The 15,557-nt window shown below is 46.8% G+C and overlaps 1 protein-coding gene across 1 annotated transcript; it reads right to left on the reverse strand.

The window, feature by feature from the left end:
• Nucleotides 1-870: 870 nt before the first annotated feature.
• Nucleotides 871-1,743, reverse strand: LOC121007929 (taste receptor type 2 member 40-like). Its single transcript, XM_040440196.1, has one exon. It carries the CDS (start codon nt 1,741-1,743, stop codon nt 871-873), a length of 873 nt encoding a protein of 290 aa, XP_040296130.1.
• Between the last annotated feature and the right edge of the window lie 13,814 nt (nt 1,744-15,557).

Below are 15,557 nucleotides of genomic sequence, written 5' to 3' on the forward strand. Positions count from 1 at the left end.
GGGGGCCCTATATACTGGCACATTATGGGGGGCACCATTGGGCCCTATATACTGGCACATTATCTATTCTGCGAATTGCAACAACATAGCTAACTCCAGACTTTGATGCCTTAGCAACAACACCGTTCCCACTAAAATTGAAGGTGAGTTATACATACTATGTTATGAAAGAAATACATTGCATAAAAGTTTTGTACAATAACTCTTTTTATGCTTTTCTACCTTGAATTAAACTAAACCTTTAATGTTACAAAATTTAAATGTAATTTATATTAATTCACACAAACGCCCCATCCATCTACTCTTGGTCCGGCCCCCGGGTCCAATATATAAACCCATTATGGCCCGGGAGTCAAAAAGTTTGCCCACCTCGGTCTATATAGTGGCAGCAGGGCGTGACCAGACACGCCCCTGTAGTGGATTGGCTTGTGTGGGGTCACATGGTCCGCTCCTCTCCTCCTTACGATGCGGGTAGCGCGATCTCCATCATCACGTGGAGGTGGGTTGGGAGGCGCCCCGCTCACATCTGGGAGGATGGGGCGGTCTGTCGGGCTCCGCGCTTGTGCACACAGGGACGCTTGCTACATGTGGACACACTGAACCACCAATGGGAAGCTGGTATTAGGTTTTGAAGAATGTATCATGTCTTCAATTATCCACTGAGTATGTAACATGTGATCAGTTTTCCACTTTTGGAATTATGGACATATATACTCACTTGTGACACTATTACTTTGCTTGACAAAGGCCTCATTGAGAGGGGCGAAATGTTGCCTGGGAAATAAATTGGGTCACCACCATTTCACTCAATGTTGGAGTGCTGCCTCGTTTTTTGGACTTAGATAGATAGATAGATAATAGATATAGATATTACATATATTTTCTGAAGATATTGACTGTTTTCGATAATTTATCTTGTAGTTTAGGATTTCCTGTAATTAAGATTAAAGCCTGGGCTGTGGGATTTATTATAAGGATGAGCCCGAACATCACTTCCAATATGACACCAGGCCGGAATGAGGACAGAAGGAAGACACTGGTGGAGACTTGTATGGTGGCATTGAGGAGGACTTGTAGGACCATGACCCGGATGGCTTGAATATGACCCTTAATCTTCGGAGAGGAGGTGAACTGGGATCTGTTCTTCCTGATCCTCCAGACATGTCTCAGGAGAGACGCCACACTAAATCCAATGCAGACGAGAGTCCCAACTAAAGGAAAGACACAACCAAGAAGCAGATTAACAGCCATGTAAGAGGGCTCCACATTGAAAGTGTATCTTGTTGGCCCATCGGTCATGTTATGATGTGGTATCGGTTCTATCATCCAATTTAGAGGCAGAATGATGAGGAATATCCCTAGAAGAGATATTCCGATTATCTGAGCCATGGAGGAGGAGAACGTGCTCTTCAGCCAGATGAAGGGTCCACATGAGCAGCGGACCAGCTTCAGGCAGTAATAGCTGGAGAGCCAAGCTGTGGCCCAGAAGCGGAAATAGGTCAGAAATAGGGAGAACATGAAGACATAATGAATCCACAATCCTAAGTAGTCAGAAGGGATGTAATGTATGAAGCTCTTAAGGGTGGAGAACCACTGCAGGCTCAGGTTGGTGAGGGCGGTGGAGAGAAAGATCAGATCACAAGGGCTGGACTGCCGTCTACTGATCCTGTCTCCACAGTAGACGGCAATAATCATGGCGTTTAGAGCAGTTCCTGGAGCCAATGTAACGGCCGTGGCGACCATTCTGAATAAATCTAAAGCCTTCAGCATTTTTGTTGATGTCCTGGTCAGGAGAAGAGTACTGTCACATCAGATCACACTGAACTTCTTACAGCTCTAATAGTAATGCAGATAGGCAAATGTCAGCCGTATCTGGTATCGTCACCGAAACTCCTGTCAAAACTATTTTCTAAGCAAATCTTTGTTCTGTGTATTTCTGATATGATCCGATTACCATACAGGTCCAGGACAAGAGGTCTACATATCACAGACCTCCAGCGATGTGAGCAGGACCAGGTCAGAAACCAGGTCTGAGAGCAGCCTTGATCACCCGACCTGGCACTCTGGATCCTGTTGGTGCCGAGCCGCCTCCCTTCTCTCCTTCCATGCCGGCTTGGCTGTGTAAGGATGTGGGGCCATCGTGTTCTTCTGTTAACTGCATAACATCTCACCTTGGTCAGTAGATGACAGCAAAGCATCAGCCACTCTAGGTCTATAGAGGAGCTGCCTGTTAGGCCTGTTTCACACTTCACGCGTTGTTAATTCCGGTATCGAGATCTGGCAGAGGATCTCAAAACCAGAATAAAACGGATCCGTTTTAGACATCAGGATGCATCCATTCCGTTAGGATGCGATTGTTTTAAATAAAAACAAAACAAACCGGATCCATCACTAAATACATTGAAAGTCAATGGGTGACGGATATGTTTCTTAGGCTCCTACAAAAACGGATCTGTCACCATTGACTTAGATTGTTTTTAGTGACGGATCTGTTTTTTTTCTGTTTTTATGACCGGACACAAAACCGCAGTTTGCAGCAGTTTTCTGTCCGGTCACCGAATGGAATGCTGACGGAACGGATAACATCCTGACGCATCCTGAACGGATCTCTTTCCATTCAGAATGCATGACGACTAAACGGAATCGTTTTTTCTGGTTCTGAGATCCTCAGCGCAAGTGTGAAACAGGCCTTAGAGAAATACACTGCCTGTCCAAAAAAAAAAAAAGTCGCCACCTGGATTTAACTAAGCAGATAGTTCTGAGCCTCCTATTGGATAATTACTGCACGGGCGATTATCTTTCAGCTGGCAATAAGTTATTTAACCCCAACTGTTGGATCGCGCACGCGCAGGCAGTAGGCGGTACTGCGCCTGCGCGAGATTTCAGACAGACGAATTGAAGATTCCAGGTGCGTGGCTTGAATGAATTAGTTGACGTAGCGGAGGGGGTGGCGATGCCGTTAAACTAGGCTGTGGGACGATTCTGCATAAAGAGGAGGCTCGGGCTCTAAATAAAGGCGGTCTAGGCACTGTAAGGGGGCGTTACTGGGCTACGAGGGTGATGAATAACGACCCCTCTGGGCTCCTTCAGGGTTCATTTGCATAATAAAAAAATCAAAATGAAAGCATGAGGGCTTAGATGCGGACCCATTCACTTTCATGGGGCCGCAAAAGATGCGGATAGCACTCCGTGTGCTGTCCTCATCCGTTGTTCCGTTCCGTGGCCCGGCAAATAACCTGTCCTATTCTTGTCCGTTTTGCAGACAAGAATAGGCAGTTAAATCAATAGCTGTCCATGCCGTTCCGCAAATTGCATCGTGTGCGTGAGGCCTTACTGTCAGTTCTTTCTCTGTTACCATTCTGTTTTATACATTCCCTGCTCCTTTCTCGCTACCTCGTTTAGTGAACTTATTTGCCGTTGTCTGTGTGGCATCGTGTACCCTCTGTACCTGAGGGCCCAGGCTTCGGTCCTCCTTCAGCTGTGTCCCTCCACGGAGGCTGCACCTGCTTCTTGGTGACAAGGCCTCTCCACCTCCATGTCCGGAGTCTGCACACGCTCCTTCTTAAAGAGTCATTGTGTGTGCGCCCTACTCCACATCATCCAATGGCTTTCGGTACTTAGGACACCTTTGGTACTTAATGCATTCCTATGGGATGGTGCCTGAGCAATAGGTTCTAGTCCTCTAGTGTCCAGTAAAGGTCGGCTCATATATGTTTGATTCCGCCTTGTACCAACTTCTGCCTTTTTTCCTCGCTCCCAGACCTGAACTGATCCTGAGCTGCTCGTCTTGATCTCTGACTGCTATTCAGATTGCACATATTCTGTCTGCCCTAGGCTCAGCCTGTCCCAGACTACGGTATCTCCTAACCTGGTGGGTCAGCTATCAACCATACAAGGAGTACTGCAGTAGGTAGCAGCCTGGTGGTTCCTCTGCGGCAAAGGCCAGATCCCTGCATAGATTTTAAAGGTGAATACCAGCCTTAGGAGTATCCGAAGGTCAAACCTCTTGGGTGGACACAGTGGTTCCACACCCTCTGCTGTAACACCAGGTTTGTAAACGGTGAGAAATGAAAACACAAAGGAGGGATTTATAAATCATTGTATTCCGCTATTTGTGATTATGCATTGTTCTTGTCACTTTTGAAAAGTGAGTTGTGTGATTGGCTAGCTGAGCTGGTTTAGGCCAGATTTAAGAATTGTTTTTCAAAAAAGCACAAAAAAGTTTAACATATGGTAAATTTGGCACAAATTACAGCAGCGCAGATGCAAACAAAACATTTCTCTCATGATAAATCTCCCTTTTTGGAGCAAAAAAGTTGGGTATTTGCTTTGCACCCCATTTATTGTGTTTTAGATACTTTTGTTGGCTCATCCAATAGTCAGCTGTTTGAAGAGGTCTTGGTGCTCGTGTGAGCGATGCGTCTACCAGTACGCAGTGTAATTCCAGCTTCATCTCACATTCAAGTGAACGGACAAGCAGCAGTAATCACCCCGCACCGCCGCTGCAATCTAGACGACGTGCGGGTAAACACTGAAGAGGACGCAGAGCTCGCTCAAACACAGTCACCTCTTCAAACAGTTGATTGTCGGGGGCCCGGAAGTCAGACCCCTTCCAATCTAATACATCAATATCATGACTCTTCTCAACCCCTTCAAAAGTATGACAACCAAGCAGCCTCTCCAGACTAAAAGAACTAGATTTCGATGTAAGGTAAATCCAAAGAACTGCCTCCAAGTGGCTCAGTGGTGCCTTGCAGCTCAGAAGTCCTAACCAACCAAGGACAACATCTGCACGGAGTTTGTACAGTACAGACCAAAAGTTTGGACACACCTTCTCATTCAAAGACTTTTCTTTATTTTCATGACTATGAAAATTGTAGATTCACACTGAAGGCATCAAAACTATGAATTAACACATGTGGAATTATATACATAACAAACAAGTGTGAAACAACTGAAAATATGTCATATTCTAGGTTCTTCAAAGTAGCCACCTTTTGCTTTGATTACTGCTTTGCACACTCTTGGCATTCTCTTGATGAGCTTCAAGAGGTAGTCCCCTGAAATGGTCTTCACTTCACAGGTGTGCCCTGTCAGGTTTAATAAGTGGGATTTCTTGCCTTATAAATGGGGTTGGGACCATCAGTGGCGTTGAGGAGAAGTCAGGTGGATACACAGCTGATAGTCCTACTGAATAGACTGTTAGAATTTGTATTATGGCAAGAAAAAAGCAGCTAAGTAAAGAAAAACGAGTGGCCATCATTACTTTAAGAAATGAAGGTCAGTCAGTCAGCCGAAAAATTGGGAAAACTTTGAAAGTAAGGGCTATTTGACCATGAAGGAGAGTGATGGGGTGCTGCGCCAGATGACCTGGCCTCCACAGTCACCGGACCTGAACCCAATCGAGATGGTATGGGGTGAGCTGGACCGCAGAGTGAAGGCAAAAGGGCCAACAAGCGCTAAGCATCTCTGGGAACTCCTTCAAGACTGTTGGAAGACCATTTCAGGGGACTACCTCTTGAAGCTCATCAAGAGAATGCCAAGAGTGTGCAAAGCAGTAATCAAAGCAAAAGGTGGCTACTTTGAAGAACCTAGAATATGACATATTTTCAGTTGTTTCACACTTGTTTGTTATGTATATAATTCCACATGTGTTAATTCATAGTTTTGATGCCTTCATAGTCATAAAAATAAAGAAAACTCTTTGAATGAGAAGGTGTGTCCAAACTTTTGGTCTGTACTGTATGTTCTCCCCATGTTTGCGTGGGTTTCCTCCGGTTTCTTCCCACACTCCAAAAGACATACTGATAAAGAACTTGTGAGCTCATGGGGACAGCTTGATGCTAATGTCTGTAAAGCACTGCGGAATATAGTAGCGCTATATATATATGAGAAACAGGCAGTAGATCCCTGTTGTTGGTGACATTGCGTAGGACACATGGCCGGTACAGCCGCTGTTGGAAGTTGGTGGTTCATCAGATCATTCTTGGCCCCGGGGAACCTCTCTTCAGTAGAATGGAGCTCTGTCCCTTCACATCTCTTTCATTACAGTGATGGTCAGAGGCTTTGATGAGAAGACGAGGCTGAAGGCCGATTAGAGGCCGCTATTAGCCACTAAACGTTGCCCTCCATTTTGGATCTTCATCACATCATTTTGTTGCTTGTTTTATTCGTCCTGATTTTTTACTGGATTTGATTTTCAGAGGACTCTATCTTATTTCCATAATAATATTAATATACACAGCGGGCACAATCAGGAACCTGATCCTCTGAGCACGGCTCGGTGACATTAAGATACATTCTGATAGCACTAAGTAGATTTGCATCCAGTTCCCGGAGAAAGGAAAGAAATAAGAGCAGCACCAACGATTGGAAAGAAGGCCAGGTCTAGTGCTTTACTGAATCCAAAAAACACCAAGGCATCGACATCTGTCCCAGAATTTATTTTCCTATACTGTTTATATGGAAATGGAATCTACACCCGGCCTGGGTGCCAATGTCTCTGCATCTTTTGGTCCTATGCAATGTAATCATCCGTTACGTCTTGAGTGATGTAGTAATAGCTTCACACAACTAGATGAGAGCTTAGACCTCGTCTCCACCACGTTACGTATTCCAAGCTACGTGACCCTGGTCACAGCCTGGAGCACCGTGATACCAGGAACCTCTTCATTATTGCTGTGCATTTGACCAGAGCCGGAGTCCTTGAGAAGATCCTTCTGTCCACAGCTATCACCCATGTCTGCCTGCAGGTCACACTGGGCTTGGACTTTTGAAATAGACGCATTAACATGCAAAGCGATCTTCCTAGTTGTTGTCTTTTTAACAGATAAAGCAGAAGGACTCTCCGATGAGAAGCCCTCAACTCAGTGGCCATGTCCAAGCTGCCAAGCCAATGATCCTCCGTGTCCTTGTAGAGTTCAGCTTCCAAGTAGACATGATTTTCTTGATGTTCTCTGACTATATTTACATTGCTCTACAAATGTGTGCCAGACAATTCTCTGCTACTATCCAAAGCCATAATCCTGGGAAATCCCAAATTAAGGGAAATGTTCTGTGGTTGTGGAGCCTCCTCCACATGAGGTCTCCTGTCCTCCATGTGCTTCTGTACAAAAGACTAGAAACAGCTAACATTCACATTCTTAAAGGGTTTCTCTCCTTTTCCTATATTGATGAATTATCCGACCAGGATAGGTCATTAATATAAGATAGGCGCAGATCAGACCCCAGGCACCCCCCCCCCCCCAATCAACTGTATGAAAAGAACGAAACACTTGTATGAGCGCTGCCTGCTCTTCACTGTTTACCTACCGACGAGCAGTGTCATTACGGCTCCTCCGTCCTGTTCAAGTGAATAGGAGGGAGCCGTCCTATTAATGATGATTGGGATGGAGGACGCTGCAATGTTGAGGGCGAGTAGGTAAACTGCGAAGAGCAGGCAGCGCTTGTACGAGTGTTGTATTCTCTTCATACAGCTGATCGGCGGGGGGTCAGGAATCGGGCCCCCGCCAATCTGATATTACCGATCTATCCTGAGCGTAGGTCATCCATACAGGAAAAGTGGAGAACCCCTTTAAGGGCCTTTTCCACAGGCTGAATGATCTTTTGTAGGAACGCTCATTTTTGTAGGAACTCATTTATGAAACAGAAATACGCCGATATTAGTCGTATTTCAGGCGCAGATTGGACCTTTGCGCCGCAATCTGTGACTTTTTCCCCGCTCACGCCAGGTCTAAAAAAAGTGGGTGTGGAGTAGGCCGGTCTCATTTACCATGTTCTGCGCCTGTTTTAGGCATAGAAAATGGTCTAAATGTCAGACAGCAAGGGGAATGTAAGAGGCGGCGGTGGATTTGTCGAAGCTATGGAGAGGCCGGCGCGCTACATAACTCCGGCGGATCCACCGCCAGCGCAGGGGCTTATTAAGACTGGCGTCTAAAGTGCCAGTCTTAATAAATGTCCCCCTTAGGCCTCTTGCACACGATCGAATGTATTTTGCAGTCCGCAAAAAACGGATCCGCAAAAAAAAAAACGGATGACATCCGTGCGCATTCCGTATTTCGCGGAACGGAACAGCTGGCCCCTAATAGAACAGTCCTATCCTTGTCCGTAATTCTGACAATACTAGGATATGGAAATACGGACATACGGAAATGGAATGCACACGGAGTAACTTCCATTTTTTTTTTTTGTAGATTCATTGAAGTGAATGATTCCGCATACGGTCCGCAAAAAAAAAAAACGGAACGGGCACGGAATGAAAATACGTTTGTGTGCATCAGGCCTTAGTCTTAGGCTACATGCACACAACCGTTGTGTGTTTTGCGGTCCGCAAATTGCGGATCCGCAAAACACGGAAGGCGTCTGTGTGCGTTTTGGCACGGACAGCCATTGATATAACTGCCTATTCTTGTCCACAAAACGGACAAGAATAGGACAGGTTATTTTTTTTTTTTGCGGACCGCGGAACGGAGCAACGGATGCGGACGGCACACGGAGGGCTGCTGCATCTTTTGCGGCCCCATTGAAGTGAATGGGTCCGCAGCCGAGCCGCAAAAACCGTCCGGCCATTGCTTTCCGCTTGACTATAATTGTGACAATCAGATCCCATTGTATTCGTAATCAGTAGCCGGACCCCTGGAAAGCTGGATGACATCTCCTGTAGACGGGGTGGTCACCCAGCTTCCCACAGCCTCGGTGCATGGACACGGAAGGTCAGATGTATGGCTGCAGATCAGGACCACGTCTACTGTACCGGTTGTCACCCAGCTTTCCCAGAGAAAGATATGAACTGTCTAAGATTACAATTTGACAGGAGGAGGATTCGTGGACTTGGGGGTTTTACAGGATCTTTAATGCTCATCTCTATCCCTTTCACTTGCTGTTTCGGTGGAGGATAGGACCACTGAAATCTGCTCTCATTGCAGTGCTTCCCCTTTAAGAGGATGCAGCAGAGCCCTCTGTGCGCTCGCATTCAGCAGCACTAGGGAGGGACTGAGTGGAAGTGAAAGTGAAAGAAACGTTTACACCAAATGAAACTAACAGAAAGACAACTGTTCAGAATCCACCAGGAGACGAACCCCCGGACCCCCGAACCGGTCCTCAAGAGGACACAACCCCATCTGCAACCAAAACTTGGAGCAAGAACCTGAAGAATGAGCAAAAAAAAAACAAAAGGGAACAACGAAAACAAGAACAGGTATGGAGTAACCCTTTAGATACCGGGGGCCGCTGAGTGCCTCATGGGAAAATAATGAGAAACCTGGGACCCCGAATGTAACACAATGCGTTAACCCTGTAAGGGGCGGCGGCCTTTTTGGGCAGTGAAGGGGTGACCTCTTTCATGGCTGAGGTGGGTATGACCCCAGTAAGTGTCCAGGAGGCGCAGTGACGGAGATGGCGGAGTAGCGGGCGCCACATACAGGGCCGTGTCCATAACCCCGGCGTCCACTGACCCGGCAGGGACAGCACGCCGCCATTTTGGGATAAGTATAGAACTGTTCATCATGTGGAATGATCTGATGATTGGGGTCGTTCATTATGATGTCAGTCAGTGGCCCTCCCCCCCTGAACGCCTGCTGCTGGTAGAATACAGCGGCCTCCTGCAAAAGTGTGGGCTGTTAATAGTTAAAGGGGTTATCCGACCCTAAAATGCCCCCCATATGCCCTGGGGACCCCTCACATGCAATGTACTTACCTCGCTGCCCGGCATCTGCGTCACTTCTGAAAGTCGCACTAGTAGGAGGTGACGGGGACAGGTCACATACATGGACATCACTCTGTGGTAAGTGCACCCCGCAGGTCACACACATGTACAGTACAGACCAAAATTTTGGACACACCTTCTTATTCAAAGAGTTTTCTTTATTTTCATGACTATGAAGGCATCAAAACTATGAATTAACACATGTGGAATTATATACATAACAAACAAGTGTGAAACAACTGAAAATATGTCATATTCTAGGTTCTTCAAAGTAGCCGCCTTTTGCTTTGATTACTGCTTTGCACACTCTTGGCATTCTCTTGATGAGCTTCAAGAGGTAGTCCCCTGAAATGGTCTTCCAACCGTCTTGAAGGAGTTCCCAGAGATGCTTAGCACTTGTTGGCCCTTTTGCCTTCACTCTGCGGTCCAGCTCACCCCAAACCATCTCGATTGGGTTCAGGTCCGGTGACTGTGGAGGCCAGGTCATCTGGCGCAGCACCCCATCACTCTCCTTCATGGTCAAATAGCCCTTACTTTCAAAGTTTTCCCAATTTTTCGGCTGACTGACTGACCTTCATTTCTTAAAGCAATGATGGCCACTCGTTTTTCTTTACTTAGCTGCTTTTTTCTTGCCATAATACAAATTCTAACTATTCAGTAGGACTATCAGCTGTGTATCCACCTGACTTCTCCTCAACGCCACTGATGGTCCCAACCCCATTTATAAGGCAAGATATCCCACTTATTAAACCTGACAGGGCACACCTGTGAAGTGAAGACCATTTCAGGGGACTACCTCTTGAAGCTCATCAAGAGAATGCCAAGAGTGTGCAAAGCAGGTATAAAAGCAAAAGGTGGCTACTTTGAAGAACCTAGAATATGACATATTTTCAGTTGTTTCACACTTGTTTGTTATGTATATAATTCCACATGTGTTAATTCATAGTTTTGATGCCTTCATAGTCATGAAAATAAAGAAAACTCTTTGAATGAGAAGGTGTGTCCAAACTTTTGGTCTGTACTGTACATCACTCTGTGGTAAGTGCACCCCGCAGGTCACACACATGTACATCACTCTGTGGTAAGTGCACCCCGCAGGTCACATACATGTACATCACCCTGTGGTAAGTGCACCCCGCAGGTCACATACATGGACATCATTAGGGGTTAAGGACAGAGTCAAATTTTTCACCTTCTTCTTCCATCCATTTAACCGTACGATAAATAATTTATTTGAAGGAAGGGGTTAAAGAGGACGCAGAGGACACACTCTAATATACCGCCATGTCTCTGCTCCCACAGGTGTACACTCAATGACCACCGGAGCAGAGGACACGCCCTAATATACCGCCATGTCTGCGCGCTGCACCCTCACGCCTCTGCTTCGGTGTGGGCCTCCGAGCCCTCTCTCAATCACTGCGCGCAGACCGCCCCAGCAAGGAGACGCCTTCATGTGCAAAACCGCTTCCATTACTGATAATACAACCGTCTGCATCCGTTAAGAACACTACACTGAAAGTCAACGGGGGACGGATCTGTTTTGCTCCGCATGCTAGGACGGAAAGCAAACTGCATGTTGCTCTCCGGTCTGGGAACGCAACCAAACGGAACGGAATACATGTTGGAGCGCTCCGTTCTGTTCAGTTCTGTTTTTTCCCCATTCACAATGAATCGGGACAAAACGGAAGCGGTTTTCTCCGATACTGAGCCCCTATAATGGATCTCAATATCGGAAAATAGAAAGGCTGGTGTGAACGCCGCCCACCGCGCTGATCGCGATATTCCACCAGTCGTGATGCCTTGGGTTATAGGCAAGATTAAAAGAAAGGTTTCAATATTTAAAGGCACAGTCCACGCTATAAACCAGGTCAACGCAGCATATAAACAGCAACAGTGCGACAGATCCGCCCGAGGGGGGGGGTTTCCCACCACTTTACATGTGGCACACGGGCAGGGGACCTGAGCCCATCGGTATCGAGGACGCCAGAGCGCGCACGTCGCTGAGCGGACTTTATGAGACCTGCCAGCTGGGTGGTGAGGAGCACGAAATATCATGGCGATAACGTATAGGTCAAAGCGACATACGTTGAAGACACTTTTACGTAAGGGGGTTGAGGTCTATCCCGTCACATGTACAGAATCTGTGCGCATGCGGTGTAAGGTGATGATAATGAGGAGGATGATGATTACTGGCAGCGTGACTCGCCAACAGCAGCCGATCACGCGGCACAGACAATCTGTAGATTTACCCACCGTCTGCCATTACATTGTAAGTGCCCCCTGCTGAGGGCCACACAGGGAGACACTGAGGGCCCCGGGGTGTATCCAGTGTGTTCTGACCGCTTTGTGTTTTATTTCAGGGATGGAAAGTCTGCACAGCCGGGTAAGAAGCCAGAATCACCGCGCCAATGTGATAATAACGGAGTGTGAGCTCACCGGACGAGCCTGGAGTACTCCGCTGTCACCGAATTCAGCAGCTGCTCGACTCTAATTGTGTAAAAGTCATGAGACATGTTTTAGGGCCACGTATGTGAAGTCACCATCAAACACTGGCTGAGATGTGACTGTCACAAACAACTTCCACACGTGTCACACGTGTATCATACATGACAGAAAAGGGGGGGGGGAGATCCCACAGGGAGTGAGGTCTGGGGTCTGGACTGGGGTCTTACCCTGACTCATGGCGTGTCCTCCGCCCCTCCTCCGGTGTCCACTCTCCTCCCTCCGTCCTGTGTGACGTCTCCTCACTTTGGGCTTCATCTTTTCGTTTCATTCCTTGTAGATGAAGTCAGCGGCACAAGTGGCTCATTTCAAGAAAAAATAATGGAGATGCAAAAAACAATGGAAAAAAAAAATTGGAGGAAACATTTTAGTTGGGTAAGTGGAGATTTTTTTCACATACTTTTCCTCCCTGAAAGCTCTTGGGCTCAAAAGTGTGTACCAGGACCCCACCTACCATGTGCCATTCATGATATTGGCATCTCCTCAACCCTTTGGGCTCCCTGAGACATTAGGGCCCGGGTGTGACCACTGCCTCTGACCCCCCACACACACTGTTGGTGTTCCGGCAGGTCATTGCCATAGTCTACCGGTCACCACCGGATCCCCATTGACCATAACGGGATCCTGCTGCCTCCTGGCAGAAATACCGCTGCAGCCAGCATTTATGCTGGAACAGGCTACCGATCAGCCTGCCAGATGTCCGACCGCAACTGGGAACGTGGCCTTAGTCAAGCAAGAAAACGCTCGAGGAAGTCATCTGCTGGAGTGAGGAACGAACCAATCCAAGAACCCAGAGAATCTAATTTGAAAGATGGGCGACGAGTATTTTAGCCGCCAGAACAGCTCACAGAGATCTTTTCCGGGCGCCTTGTTAGGCCCCTTTCAAATTAGCGAGTTTTCTGCCCGGGTGCAACGCGTGACGTGAACGCATTGCGCACGCACTGAATCCGGACCCATTCATTTCAATGTGTCTGTGCACATGAGCGTTGTTTTTCACGCAGCCCTGGCCCCATAGAGGTGAATGGGGCTGCGTGAAAAACGCATTGCATCCGCAAGCAGGTGCGGATGCGATGCGTTTTTCACTCATGGTTGCTAAGAGATGTTGTTTGTAAACCTTCATTTTTTTCTCACGCGTGTGAAAAACGCATCAAAACGCATTGCACCCGCGCGGAAAAAACTGAACAACTGAACGCAATCGCAGACAAAACTGACTGAACTTGCTTGCAAAATGGTGCGAGTTTCTCTGAACACATCCGGACCTAATCCGTCACGCTCATGTGAAAGGGGCCTTAGGCCTCTTTCACACGGGCGTCACGTTTTGGCACCGGAGGCGTCCCGGGTGCAATGCGTTATAAGGGAAAATAACAGCATTCTGAATACAGACTGCATAGTACAATAGCTCTGGAGGGGTTAAAAAATAATAAAAAATAATTTAACTCACCTTAATCCACTTAATCGCGCAGCCGACATCTCTTCTGTCTTCTTCTTTGAGGAATAGGACCTTTGATGATGTCACTGCGCTCATCACATGGTCCATCACATGATCTTTTACCATGGTGATGGATCATGTGACGGACCATGTGATGAGCGCAGTGACGTCACCACAGGTCCTTTTCCTGCGCACAGCAAAGATGAAGACAGAAGAGATGCCGGCTGCGCGATCAAGTGGATTAAGGTGAGTTTAATTTTTTTTAACCCCTCCATCCCTATTGTACTATGCATTCTGTATTCAGAATGCTATTATTTTCCCTTATAACTATGATATAAGGGAAAATAATAATGATCGGGTCCCCATCCCGATCGTCTCTTAGCAACCGTGCGTGAAAATTGCACCGCATCCGCACTTGCTTTCGATTTTCACGCAACCCCATTCACTTCTATGAGGCCTGCGTTGCGTGAAAAAGGCAGAATATAGAGCATGCTGCGATTTTCACGCAACGCACAAGTGATGCGTGAAAATCACCGCTTGTGTGCACAGCCCCATAGAAATGAATGGGTCCGGATTCAGTGCGGGTTCACCTCACGCATCGCACCCACGCGGAAATCTCGCCCGTGTGAAAGGGGCCTTACTCTTTAATATATTCCAGCTCTTGAGAAGAACGAGGACAACGTCTGTGGGAACTATCATGGTGGCCATATTGACACTCACTTCCCCCAAAAGAGATATAAACCAGTAATGCCTCGTCTTTTTCACAGCTCGGAGGAAGAAGACGACTCGGAGGCCTCATGTGAGGCCTGCACTGCGATTGGTTTTATTAATTACCATGGTTTTTATATTCTGTTATTTTAGAAAGTCGGAATTTTTTCAAGATCGGCAGAGTGTGAATATCAATGGCTGAAAACAAGGCTGGAATCTAAACAATTCAAAAAGATTGTGAAGAGCGTCCGGCCTTGTTGTATCACCAACGACGGATCCCAGCAGTTCCGCGCAGACGTGGCTTGGTGCGATTTCGGGATTCTGTATCACAGCAAGAACAGAGGGCGAATCAATATCACTGATATCACCGACTCTCTGTACGACGAGGAGATACAATATCTGTCTGATAAGCTCGGTGAGAGAATACCTGGAGAACATGGGAGTGGGCAGACAGATGGAGAATGGTGGGGGCCATATTGTACATCCAGTCACTGGTCGATGGTCAATGTGTCCGATTATACCACAGATAAAATAACATCTCATTTCCAGTCATGATGAGAGGCTCAGTGAAGCAGATTAATGTCCCCGTCTATCATCATCTCCCAGCCTATCATTCAGTAGCCCCTCTCACAGATGTTCAGTCGGTTCTGATCTTCTAGATGTCTTGGACTGGTCCCAAATAAATGGTAGACTTAGAAAAAAAGACAATAGGTCTCCTCCAAGTAGTCTGAGATGACACCAGGAAAAGGACTGTAGAGTCCAGTTACCTATAGACATGTCATAGTATGATGAGCACCATTAGATGAAGTCTATAGAAACCTAGAATGTGTCGGCAGATGAGAACCATTTGGCCCATCTAGTCTGCCCAATATACTGAGTACTATGGATAGCCCCTGGCCCTATCTTATATGAAGGATGGCCTTATGCCTATCCCATGCATGCGTCCTATCCCATGCATGTTTGGCGTCCTTCCTCAGTAATGTCTAGTTACCCATAGATGCATCTTATATTCTTCCTCAGGGATAGTCTTCTAATGTCTTCTTCCTCCAGGCGTTAGTTCTACAGTTGAGTGTAATCCATTCCGATTCTTCGTCTTTTCATTATATTTCTTCACAATTGTTTTATGAGAAAATATTTCATTTCTGAAATACAGAGCAGGAGAAGGTGATTGTGGTGATCGATGATCTGGAAGACACCAGTGAAGAGCACAAGAAC

The sequence above is a fragment of the Bufo bufo genome, chromosome 7, assembly GCF_905171765.1.
Source record: "Bufo bufo chromosome 7, aBufBuf1.1, whole genome shotgun sequence".
In the NCBI taxonomy this organism is placed as follows: domain Eukaryota; kingdom Metazoa; phylum Chordata; class Amphibia; order Anura; family Bufonidae; genus Bufo; species Bufo bufo.

What these genes read in the sequence shown, in the direction of transcription:
- LOC121007929 (XM_040440196.1), bottom strand. Translation starts at nt 1,743, where the DNA reads ATGGTCGCCACGGCCGTTACATTGGCTCCAGGAACTGCTCTAAACGCC.